An 11,574-nucleotide genomic window follows, 5' to 3' on the forward strand; every position below is an offset into this window, starting at 1 on the left:
GCTTTGACATCAGCCATGGAGATGCAGAGTTTGGAGTTTGTCCAGCTGGTTTCCTGCCTTGCTTTGGGGATTACAGTTAATTAGTTGAATGAATCTCAGAAGAGACCTTGAACTTTGGACTATTAACATTGTTGAGACTGCTATAGACTATGAGGACTTTGAAAATTGGACTAAATGCATTTTGCATTATGCTATGTTTAAGTATGGCCCCCATAGACTCTTGTGTTTGAACAAGTCTATGAGGGCCAGGGAGTGGAAGGTGATGGTTTGTATATTCTTAGACCAGGGAGTAGTACCATTTGGAGGTGTGGCTTTGTTGGAATAGGTGTGTCACTGTGGGTGTGGGTATAAGATCCTCACCCCAGTTGCCTGGAAGTCAGTCTTCCACTAGCAGCCTTTAGATGAAGATGCAGAACTCTCAGCTCTGCATGCGCCATNACTGCCTGGATACTGCCATGCTCCCACCTTGATGATAATGGACTGAACCTCTGAACCTGGAAGCCAGCCCCAATTAAACGTTGTTTTGATAAGACTTGCCTTGGTCATGGTGTCTGTTCACAGCAGTAAAACCCTGACTAAGACACTGGCCCAATTGTAAGACCAGTAAGACCCAACTCTGCCCAGTCTCACCCATCCCACATCATGGGCCCTGCTTCACTTACAGGTGCATTCTTTTCCCACCACTCTACGGTCCCTCCCTCATCTTTCCCCTCTCCTCCTAGGCCCAGTCCTTCAGTCTCTGATGGAGACTTTCCTGGGAAGACAGGACCCCCTCCCCTATGTTGCTGAACCCCTTGATATCCCCTGGGCTCTGGGAACTCTGTGCTTGGGCTGCCTCAGCTCTACAGACACAGCCTGCTGCTCCCCTTTCCTTGCATCCCACTTCCTAGCCCTGCTTCACACAAATACTCTAAGATCTCTACACCGACTGCCTGTTCTCCTTTGGTCCCTGCCTGCCCTCAGAAGGTCTGCCGCACTCTCTCATCACAGCAGGACCCCACCAAGACACTACTCCTGAACCCAGCAGTCACCAGCAGCCCAGGTCATGGGGCTACCAGCAGCTTTGAGCCCAGGACTCAGGACTCCTTCCTCCTTCAGGAGTAAGTAGGCTGAGACAGGCTGTCCTGCTGCTGGGTCCTTCAACCCCCAGGTTTCAGAGCCTTTGGGTATCCCAAGCAACATCCCTTATTGCTAACCAGCAGCTGCCCTATCAGAACAACCTGGGCCTCACTGGGTTTCTGGTGTGCCATGTGCCTTTACCTCCAGGGCTGGGGATGTCTGCATGCTAGGTTTGTGGTTCCAACTAGACATGCAGATAGCACCTGATTGTGTTGCTCAGGCTGGCCTCACACTCCTGATTAAGCCTCCCAAGTTCTGGGGGGTGACAGGTATGTGGCACCATGCCAGCTAGGAAATCCCAGGTTTGATGAAAGACATGGATTGTCAGATCTGGTTACTTCTAACAGTGGGGACACCAAAGTTCTGAGCATTCTATCATCTTGGACTTAACAGTTCAAGTGCTTTATACAAGCACCGTGAGATCTCTGCATTTGTTGCCTGTTCTCCTTTGGTCCCTGTGTGCAGTTATCTAACAGTAGGAGTCTCCATGAAGATTGTGTCACCCTGAGGACATGACTGTATTAATAAAACCAGGCAGCATGCAAACAGACCAGAGGTTACAAACAAGACTACCAGGCTGGGGCCACTAAGTGATAGGGTGCTTTTGGCATGATGAAGGCCCAAGTTCCATCCCTGCCATCTTATTAACAAGCAAACAGAATCTGCTGGGGATGTTGCTCAGTGATTAGGCTCTGGTCTAGCATTATGTGAGGTCCTGGGCTCCATCCATCAACACCCATTCCCTACCCCAAACCCACCAGGTCCAGGGATCACTGTCAACCCTGAGGGCTTGACTTTGACCCTCAGGACCGCCATGGTACAAGAGGAGAAACAACTCCCTTGATTTGTTCCTGACCCCCACATGGATGCCATGTGTGCCCCACGCCCAGAGTATATTTAAGCAAAGCAAGAGTACGGGGTTGACGGGCACTTGCTGTTGCCCTTGCAAGAGACCTGGATTTGCTTCCCAGCACCCACACCACCCAGCTCAGAAGGTTTCAGGTTGGAACTGGATATGTGGCCCTGTGCCACCAGCACCATCCAGGGTAGGGAATGCAGCTTCTGAAGAGGAATGCAGGCCTGGCCTCCAGACCTGCACCTTTGAGGCCTGTCTTGAGAGCCTGAGGCCATGACAAAAGAGACTCCAACTCTCCAGAGGCCCACTGCAGTCAAATGACACCTCAGTGATGGAAACTACCAGTCCCCAAAGGCATGCCACTGAGCAGAGAAAGCTTCAGACTCATTTCTGTGCCCTCCCCTGTACCCACAATAACACAACCCTTTCATGAACTAGATGGCAATACATTCATATTCTCTCGCTCTGAAATCAGAGCCAAGAAGAATTTCAGCATGTAGGGTCCTTGTAGCCAAGCTCAATGACCCACTTCAGTGCCTGAGACCACACATGGTAGGACAAAGTGATTCCCATGGTTTGTCCTCTACCTTCTACACACACGCCTCCAATGAGATGAATCCACACGGAATAACAAAACTAAACAGAAATATTAATGAAGACAAAACAGACAGACACTTCCTGAAAGGACCCTGGCAGCCCTCACCTTGCACTCTCCTTCCCTTTGTCTTGGGAACAGCGCAAACACCAGCAGCTGCAGACTTCCTGCAAGAGAGGAGAGAGATGTGCTGTTCATCCAGCAGAAGAGCTGTGCAAAGCCCAGAGCTGCCTGCCTCCTGCTGACAGTGGGAGCTGGGCCCTAGGTGAGGGCTGCTCCCAGGACAGGCTCCACAGAAGAATACCACCTTTCTCACACCGTAGTGGGAGTCAGGACAATGGCTACAGGCTTCCCTCGCTCCTCAGATGCCTCTGTGTGACTCAGAGCCTCATAGGACAGAGAGGAACAAGAGCTTACCCCTGTCTTATCAGGCTGATGTGATGATAACAGCCAGACAGGTATGAGGGCTTAGGGATGGGACAGGGGATTTAACAGGGATGTGGCACAGGGGCTAGGTGGATGATGGAAGGAAAGCAAGAGGGAAAAGACCTGGAACATTCTGAATCTGTTCTTTTAGCTCCAGTTGTAGGGATGAGGTGGCAGGGTGGGGTAGGAGACTATGACACACACTTTTCTGCAAAGGGTCAGCTTTCTAGGCTGCCCAGTCACTATGACCAGTAACTGTTAAACTTTGCCATTCTAGTACTGAGGCTGACAGAATGGGTGGACCATGTGGCAACAAAACTTTATTGACTTAGCAACATCTGGGATCACACAATGTTCATATGTCACAGAATAGTGATATTTTTTTAAACAAATGGATTTTAAAAAAAAGATGTATTTAGTTTATATATGTGAGTACAATGTCACTGTCTTCAGACACAGCAGAAGAGAACATCAGATCCCATTACAGATGGTTGTAAGCCACCATGTGGTTGCTGGGAATTGAACTTAGGACCTCTGGAAGAGCAGTCAGTGCTGTTAACCTCTGAGCCATCTCTCCAGCCCACAAATGAATTTTTTAAAAGGTTTATTTTATGCATATGAATGAGTACACTGTACCTGTCTTCAGATGCTCCAGTAGAGGCATCGGATACTATTAGAGATGGTTGTGAACCACCATCTGGTTGCTGGGAATTGAACTCAGGTTCTCTGGAAGAACAGTCAGTGCTCTTAACCACTAAGCCATCTCTTCAGTCCCCAAATAGTTGTATTTTCAATATCTTTTGTTTTTATTACTTTATTTCATGTAAGTCTGAATGGTGTTTGTATGAGTACAGGTGCTTCTGTGCCACTGTGTGTACCATGGTGCCTGTGTAAAGGTCAGGGACAACCTCAGCGTAGGTTCTCACCTTCTACCTTTCTCAGCCATGGCTCTATTTGCCCGGCTAGCCCTTCCTCCTACTCCTAGAGACTGTGCTGCTTTAGCCTCCCATCTCCCTGTGGGAAGTGCTGGATTACAGACAAGACACTACTGCATCCAGTTTTTATGTGGCTTCTGGGGACCTAAACTCAGGTTGTTGGGATTGTTCAGAGAGCAAATAAATCTCACTTCACAGCCCTGGCTCTGCCAGGCAGCTCACAGGTTAAGAGTGTTTGCTGCTCTTGCAGAGGACTTGAGTTCAGTCTCCAGCACCCAGGTGAAGTGGCTCACAACCACCTGTAACTCCAGCTCCAGGGAATCCCAACCTCTTCTGGACACACCTGCAAGTCAAAAGCAGGGCTGGGAGCTGGGGGCTTCTGATGTTGGCTTCTCCCTGCACTGGGGGCAAATCATGGGCATATGGGAGAACATGGGGCCCTGAAGTTCTACAAAGTGCAGGTACATCTGTTGTCCCTCATGGTGCCCCAAAGCCTGCCCACCACTCACAGAGGCTTCAGTAACATGGCCTTGTCCTGTCCTGTGCCCACTGTGCATGCCTACTCTCTACCCGCTGCCTTTCAGGGCTGGGAGTCTCAGGTGTAGGAGGCTCCTACCATAGGTCTCTTCTCTTAGCATTTCAGCATTTCACATTTTATGTAGTTTGTGGTGCTCGTGTGCCATGACATGCACATGGAGGGCAGAGGACAAAATGTGTAGGCAATTGTCTTAGTCAGGGTTTCTATTCCTGCACAAACATCATGACCAAGAAGCAAGTTGGGGAGGAAAGGGTTTATTCAGCTTACACTTCCACATTGCTGTTCATCACCAAAGGAAGTCAGGACTAGAACTCAAGCAGGTCAGGGAGCAGGAGCTGATGCAGAGGCCACGGAGGGATGTTCCTTACTGGCTTTCTTCCCCTGGCTTGCTCAGCCTGCTCTCTTATAGAACCCAAGACTACCAGCCCAGAGATGGTCCCACCCACAAGGGGACCTCCTCCCTTGACCCTAATTGAGAAAATGCCTTACAGCTGGATCTCATGGAGGCATTTCCCCAACTGAAGCTCCTTTCTCTGTGATAACTCCAGCCTGTGTCAAGTTGACACAAAACTGGCCAGTACATCAGTTATCTACTTTCACCATATGAAACCCATGGATCAAAATAAGATCATGAGGCTTGGTGGCAAGTGCCTTTGTTCCACCCACTTGACCTTCACAGAGTATCCTTTGCTGTATACGGTCACAACAGCCCGTGACCCTCATCCTTCAGACTCTTAAGCAAACACCCATGGGTGTAGTGAGTCAGGGCTAAAGGGGAGTGCGACAAGCAACCCTAGAGCTCCTGAGGCCTAGGAAAAGGTCTGCGCTGGGACTAAAGTCGTGCTACCATGTAGAGTCACGTTTTTCCTTTAAAAAAAGGAAGGTTAGGTGGTGGTGGCACATGCCTTTGAACCCAGCACTTGGCAGCCAGATTTCTGTGAATTCAAGGCGACTGGTCTACAGAGCTCCGGGTCAGCTACACACACACACACACACACACACACACACAAAACAAAACACAAAACAAACAAAAACAAAAACAAAAACAAAAAAAACCACCACTGTCTCCAAGGGGAAAATGAGAGAAAGTCCACCAAAGTCCACGCACAACCCTAATTGTGAACTGCATCTGGGACCCCAGCTCCCCAGCACGCACCGAAGCAGCTCAGAGCCAGGGCTTCTGGTCTGGGAGAGATTCGGGCATTGGCTCATAGGATCCCAGTACTCCAGCTCCGCTGCCTGTGAGCCCAGGATCTGGTCTTTGGCCAACCCACAGGAGCCCCTAAATTCCGCCCTTCTGAGATCCCAACTCACCCTGCGTCCCGCTCGGAGGAATCCGCCATTCTCCCGCCTTCCACTCAAAGGCAAGCGTCTCAGGGTCCCGCCCGCTAGGAGGCAGGGAGTAGTGTTGGAAGCCGGAGGGTGCTCTCTTCACGCGAGCCGCCGGGCGGGCTCCTAGCTTGCTACAGTTGGTTTAGCCTGGCCAAGAGCAGCGAAAAAGGGCGTGGCTCCAAAGTGTCCCTCAGACGCGTGGGCTTCCGGCACCAACCTGAGCGGGTTAAAATACTGCTGGGGAGGGGTGTGACTATCATAGCGCCCGCCCCTCTCAGCTGCGGAACACTTGGCATCTGGAATGCACCAACCGCAGAGGGCGTTCGCTGCGCGCCTTTAGGCGGGGCGGGACCTCGAGTCGCCCCGCCTCTCCGACGAGTTGGCGCCCGCCCACTCAGCGCCTCCGGAACCCGGAAGTGAAATCGCACGGGGCAGCGGCGGGCGAGGCTGGTCGCTTCGGGGCGGGGCGGCCGGGAGCAGCGGGCAGGCTGGCCGGGGACCGGTGGCGCGCAGCGGCCGAGGTCCAGGTGAGTTCTCGCGGCGGCCGTGAGTGGAGACCCGAGCCGGGATTGTGCACCGGGTTGCTCCTGAAGTCGTGGGACGTGAGGGTAGGATGCGGCCTGGGGGACGCGTGGACGCTGAGGGGGTTGAGACTGGCGGGCTTACCGCGGCTTTCAGCGGCGGCTGAGGAGAGGACGTGGCTAAGGTGGCATCTGGGGGGGATCTCAGGAAAAGGGGGAGGCCAGGAAGGCGGAGCCGAGGGGCCGTGCTAGGGAAAGGAACTTCTGCACTTGCGGTCTGAGCCCTAGGGTGTCAGAGAGTCGCCGGGCGCTCAGAGAATGGGAAACGGTCTGTAGCAACCCACTGTTGGGGCTGGAACGTCTAAAAGAGTGGGCCTGGAAAGACACCCAAAAAACAGTTCCTCAGAGGGCCGGAGGGGTGGAGAAGAGGAGGAAAGGGAGATGACGGGGTGCAGCCTCTGGAGACTCGCCCCCGCCTTCCCCTCTTGATTCATCTTCTTCCTGACTTCACACCCGGACAGCTGGGTGATCCGCCAGGGCGAGTCCCAGCGCCCTCTGGGTTCTCTCTCTGCTTTGATAGGCACATCACTTTCTGCTCAAGAAAGGAGTAGCTGGACTCTAGAGGAGGTTGCGGGGTGGGGGTGGGGTTCTGACACCCGAACTGCGTTTCAGAAGAAAGGGGACGGGTAGGGTGGAAGCCACTCTCTTAAGAGAGTCACATCCTTGGACTTAAACGTTTTTTTGTTTTTTTGTTTTTAAAAACGACTTACAGGAAATGTATACCTCAGCGGTGGCAGAGATCTCAGCCCCCTGGAGGCACAGCTGCCAGCAAACCCTCCCTTCTTTTTCTAGGGACCCTAACTCCCAAGGCTTTATAGGGGAGTCCTTTTGTGCCTCTTTGGCTTATTTTCCAGCACTTTAAGACATCCACCTAGCAGCCCCTCAGGTTGTATCTCCTTACCTTGTTGGATATTGTCTAGTCTTTGAGACTTCAGTATCTTAGGAATGGCTGAAGGTGGCATGAGCAACTATAAAGTTATTGTCACCGGCCTGTCTGCTCCTACAAGGGCTTGGAGCTGCCTGGTTTTGATTGGCATCACTTTCTCCTCCCTCCCCCCCCCATTACCAGTATTCCCTGTCTGCTGTGTGCTTGCTGAAAGGAGGCCAGGTTTAGAGCTCCATTTGGTACATGAATCTGGATATAAAGGAAGCTTTAGAGACATGACTGCCCCATTCAATTCAAGAATGTTCTGGAAGAAATCTTTCAACTTAGCTTGCCCAAGGGCACACGGTGCAAGTCATGCCCCTTGGAATATTGAAGACTTCTTGGTCCTGAGACCCCAGGAAGGACATGAACTTTCCTATGCGTGCGTGACACACTCTTTCTCCTGCTTACTTGGAGCTGTGACTCAGTGGAGGTCTCCTGGAAGAAGCAAGCGCCTTGTTTGGGGTCTGGCCTGGGGCAAGACTCTGCATATTTCTCCTTTGGATTGGCCTGTGTCAGCCTTTTTCCAGAGCTAACCCCACTTATTAACTTTCATGTTTCTCGTACACACCCTTTGGTTTTATGCAGCTCCAACTTTCTGTCTCTTGCCCTGCAAATGCTGGGGACGGAACTTAGAACCTTGTGCATGCTTACTGGGTAAGTGTTCTACCATAGAGCCACACCTCCAGTCAGGTGTTCAGGATGCTACCTGCATGAAGCACAATGCTCTGGCTTTGACCTCCTACTTGGGTAAAACCCTCTCTCAAGTCTAGCTAGTACCTTGTGGGTCAGGTGGGGACTTAGGACTCCTGGGCTTGACTCCCTTCCTGACAAGAGACCATGAACTTGTGGCTTTCCTTTCCTTATCTCTCTGGAGTAACGTGGTGAATGGGTCCAAAATTAACCAAGCAAGAGCTGGTTGTGCCAAGCGGTTGGCTGCCTCCTGAGAGCAGACCTGAGATCTCCTTGTGCCTCAGAGGAACAGCTATTGTCCCTTTACATGGAAAGAATGGCATTCCCATTAGGCAGACCTTCACAATGACAGGTGGCATGAGTTATCACAGGGGCAGAATTGGGAAGACTTAGAGCAAGACTTGGGATGTGGAGGGTCCACTATGTTTCCTGGGAAGAGTGTCTGGTCTGCAGTCAAACCTGGGAAGCCATGTAGGTGGTGAACCCAGGGTGACAGGAACAGATATCCTGTCACTCTGCTCTTTGGGATACTTGCTGTGGCCTCTGCTTTAGTTTGTTTCAATTTTCTTTTCCATTCAACCACCAGGAAAGAGTCCTTTCCCAAAATGGACTCAGGCAGGTGCTGGTTTGGAGATAGATCCCTAGGCTTTTCTAGAACCAGGAAGTGAGGCTGGGAGGCTAAGTTTATGCTCTAGCTCTTAGCACACAAACTGCCCAAACATCCACAGCACCCTAAGAAAGCAGAAAGCCGACAAGTCTGTGTCTGTGTTTCCTAACCCTCTAAAATAGCCTTTACCCAAGTTTGGCTGTCAAACTGTCCTGACATCTCGGGGGGGGGGGGCATTCTTTGCCCCAGGGCCACCTGTGCACCATGTGATGCTGTAGTGTCCCCAGCTTGCACTGGCAGGAGTGTGTTGACCAATGATGATGATGGGTTGTATGGAGTGGAGTGGGCCACATGGAATGGACCCAAGGTGGTTATAGATGCTGTGCTGCAGTACCCACTAGCCTCAGTGCATCTCAGGGTTATCTGCAGGAGTCAGGAGAGGTGGGGACACCTTGGTTGCTAGATCCTGCTGGCCACTGCTTGGAAGGAGACCCGGGGGAGAGCAGGGCAGGTGAATCGCTGAGGCAGCCTGGCAGGCACAGCAGAGCCATTGTTTCCCTTCTCCTTGTATCACCACTGACCTGAGTTTCTGGAGACTCTGTCCCCATCTGGAAGCAAACTGTCACTTTTCTTGCAAGATTAGCTATACCAGACTCCATTCTCAGAGGTTGCCCAATCGACGTGCCTTTGATAAGCTGCATTATCTCCTTCATGGGCCCAGGCTCTCAAGGTAGCCATCCTTTCACACACGGTGCATGCTTTAAGCCTCTTTTGGTGTGTGTGTGTGTGTGTGTGTGTGTGTCCCCATTTCTATCCCCTCCTCTGTCTGTTCCTTTTCCCTTGTCTCACCAATGATCATGGCATAGCTGCTTCACCTCAGTGGGGAAGGTCATCCACTCTGGGGCTCATCTGACTGATGATCTGCTCTCAGGTGTGGGCCTCAGTGTCCCACCTGGTAGGCCTTTGTATCTTTAAGGTCCACAATCCAGCTGTGCCAGGCAGCCCCTGCCCGGCCCACCATTCAGCCAGGCCCAGGCGTGGCCTCCTCACAGAGCAAGACAGGCTCTTCTCTTTTGCCCTCAATGTCCCAGAGAAGCAGAACAAAGGGCCTTGTCTCTGCACTTCTGTCCATTTTGTCTGGGAAAGGCCTCCATGATTTGCCACATTGGAAAAAAAAAAATGCCACTGATGAGCTGGGCATCTGCTCATTTCCTACTCAGGACTCCCTGAGAAGTGATTCAGGAGTTCAGCCTGGAGGATTGTTGGATGATGAATAAGCTGGCAGAGTTGACTCATTATGTAGGTCCTGGCTCTGCCATGGGTTGTAATGCACATATACATGTGTGTGTGTGTGAGAGAGAGAGAGAGAGATGGAGTCAAGCTAGAGCTGACTCTGGCAGGCTTGTATCTACCACAGACTGGATGGACAACCCACAAGACTTTACTGCCATGAGATTCTAAAGGCTAGAAGTCCCAAGATCAAGTATGGGCACAGCTGCCTGCATGCGGTTGCATGATAATCTACCCAGGCTCATGGGTGGCCATCTTACCTGTTTGTCTCCTGTTCTCTTCTTCTGAGCTTGTCCCTGTGTCCTACTTCCACACAAATGAAGATCCATGTTGGAGGAATCTTGTTTCACTTTAATCTTCTCCTGAAGTAGTCATCTTTTAAAGTGCTGGGATGGGGAGCTCAGAATGGCCTCACAGCATTCAAGTGAGGAGACAGGAAAATCCTGAGGTTGTTACCAGCCTAGGCTGTATAGTAAGACTAGTCTCAGAAAAGAACAAAAAAGTAAAAAAGTTTTTAAGTATCCCGGACTTTAGGAGTTAAGAGCATAATGAAAGGGTAGAGGCATCTCAGCCCTTTACACTAGGTCAGTTACAAACTTGGCTGTCATCTAGTAGAGGGCTTTGGAAAGACGGATCATTCCCCCATGACCATCCAGTTTCTTCTCTGTTGAGTAAACACTTTACCGAGTGGGTAAGTTGGTTGGCCACATCAGTCCTGGGAAGCTCCCTGTGAGGGAATTTTCTGGACCTTTCCCTCCTATGCTCAGGATGAATCCAGAGAGGTAAGAATTCTGCCTAGAAAGAGATGGTGATCTTTGGGGACTTTGTTTTGGTTGCCCAGACTGGCCTTGAACTCCCAGTCCTCTTGCCACAGGCTCCCAAGTGTAGGATGATATGTAGGAACCTCCATACCTGGCTTGCCTATGGTTTTCAAGGGGCTGTTTTAGAGTTCTGTTTGCAGCTGTGAGTGCTGGGTAAAGGGCCAGGTGAAACTTACAAATAGCACAGAATGGGGTACCCCTTCTAGGCATTTCCGAGTCGCAGAACAACATCCCAAAGCAATTCCAAGATGGACCAGCTTCTGTCTGGGACAATTGGTCCACAGAAGCTTCTTAAAAGTTTTAAAATTTTTTTGAATGAGGCAGGAAGGTTAACTGAAAGGCAGACTTGGAGCTGGCCCCAGAGACAGTGTGGGGAATAGAAACTGTTTCATCTGTACAGCCATGAGTTCACACCCTGGCAGGAACTGTGAGAGTGTCCAGGGGTTTTTCCAGAGGACCAGAGTTCAGTTCCCAGCACAGACCTAGGGCAGCTCACAGTCTGCTGTAACTCCAACTCCATGTAAATCTGATGCCTTCTTCTGCCTTCTGCATATACTTGCACACGTAGCATATTATCAAAACAGACACACATAATTTAAAAAAAAAATGTAAGGAGAACCAGAGAGGTGGGAGTGCTGTGTATCACCCATGGTCCCCTTCTATTACTCCTCCCAGAGGCAGAGCACTGCCTCTCGTTCTTGGGTGAGTGAAGCCAGGAAGGGGCTGAGAGGTGATACTGGAGACTCTCATCTTTGTCTGCAGGTGCAGGTGACTGCAGACAAAGGCATTTCCTGGTGAGGATGCTAGAGTCCCTGGGCTTGGCTTGGGACAAAAAAAAAAAAAAAAAAAAAAAAAA

The 11,574-nt window shown here is 50.9% G+C and overlaps 2 protein-coding genes across 18 annotated transcripts in view; one reads left to right on the forward strand and one right to left on the reverse strand.

The window, feature by feature from the left end:
• The window catches only part of Haus8 (HAUS augmin like complex subunit 8), a 21,444-nt gene extending 15,417 nt beyond the window's left edge, over window positions 1-6,027 (reverse strand). For 2 of the 3 annotated variants that reach the window (XM_029480295.1, XM_021170538.2), the window contains exons 1-2: window positions 5,784-6,027; window positions 2,679-2,737 (exon numbers count right to left, since the gene is read on the reverse strand). In XM_029480295.1, the coding sequence (XP_029336155.1) occupies window positions 2,679-2,737; window positions 5,784-5,812 (88 nt within the window). In that variant the 5' untranslated portion in view covers window positions 5,813-6,027. The remainder of the gene's footprint in view (window positions 1-2,678; window positions 2,738-5,783) is intronic. The other variant, XM_029480296.1, reaches the window with a different exon arrangement.
• An 86-nt stretch (window positions 6,028-6,113) lies between these two features.
• The window catches only part of Myo9b (myosin IXB), an 86,807-nt gene continuing 81,346 nt past the window's right edge, over window positions 6,114-11,574 (forward strand). For 14 of the 15 annotated variants that reach the window (XM_029480413.1, XM_029480418.1, XM_029480415.1 and 11 more), the window contains exon 1: window positions 6,114-6,328. The gene's annotated coding sequence lies outside the window, so the exon portion shown is untranslated. Of the gene's footprint in view, window positions 6,329-6,348; window positions 6,410-11,574 lie in introns of those variants that run through there. The other variant, XM_029480414.1, reaches the window with a different exon arrangement.

This window comes from Mus caroli, chromosome 8 (genome assembly GCF_900094665.2).
Source record: "Mus caroli chromosome 8, CAROLI_EIJ_v1.1, whole genome shotgun sequence".
In the NCBI taxonomy this organism is placed as follows: Eukaryota; Metazoa; Chordata; class Mammalia; order Rodentia; family Muridae; genus Mus; species Mus caroli.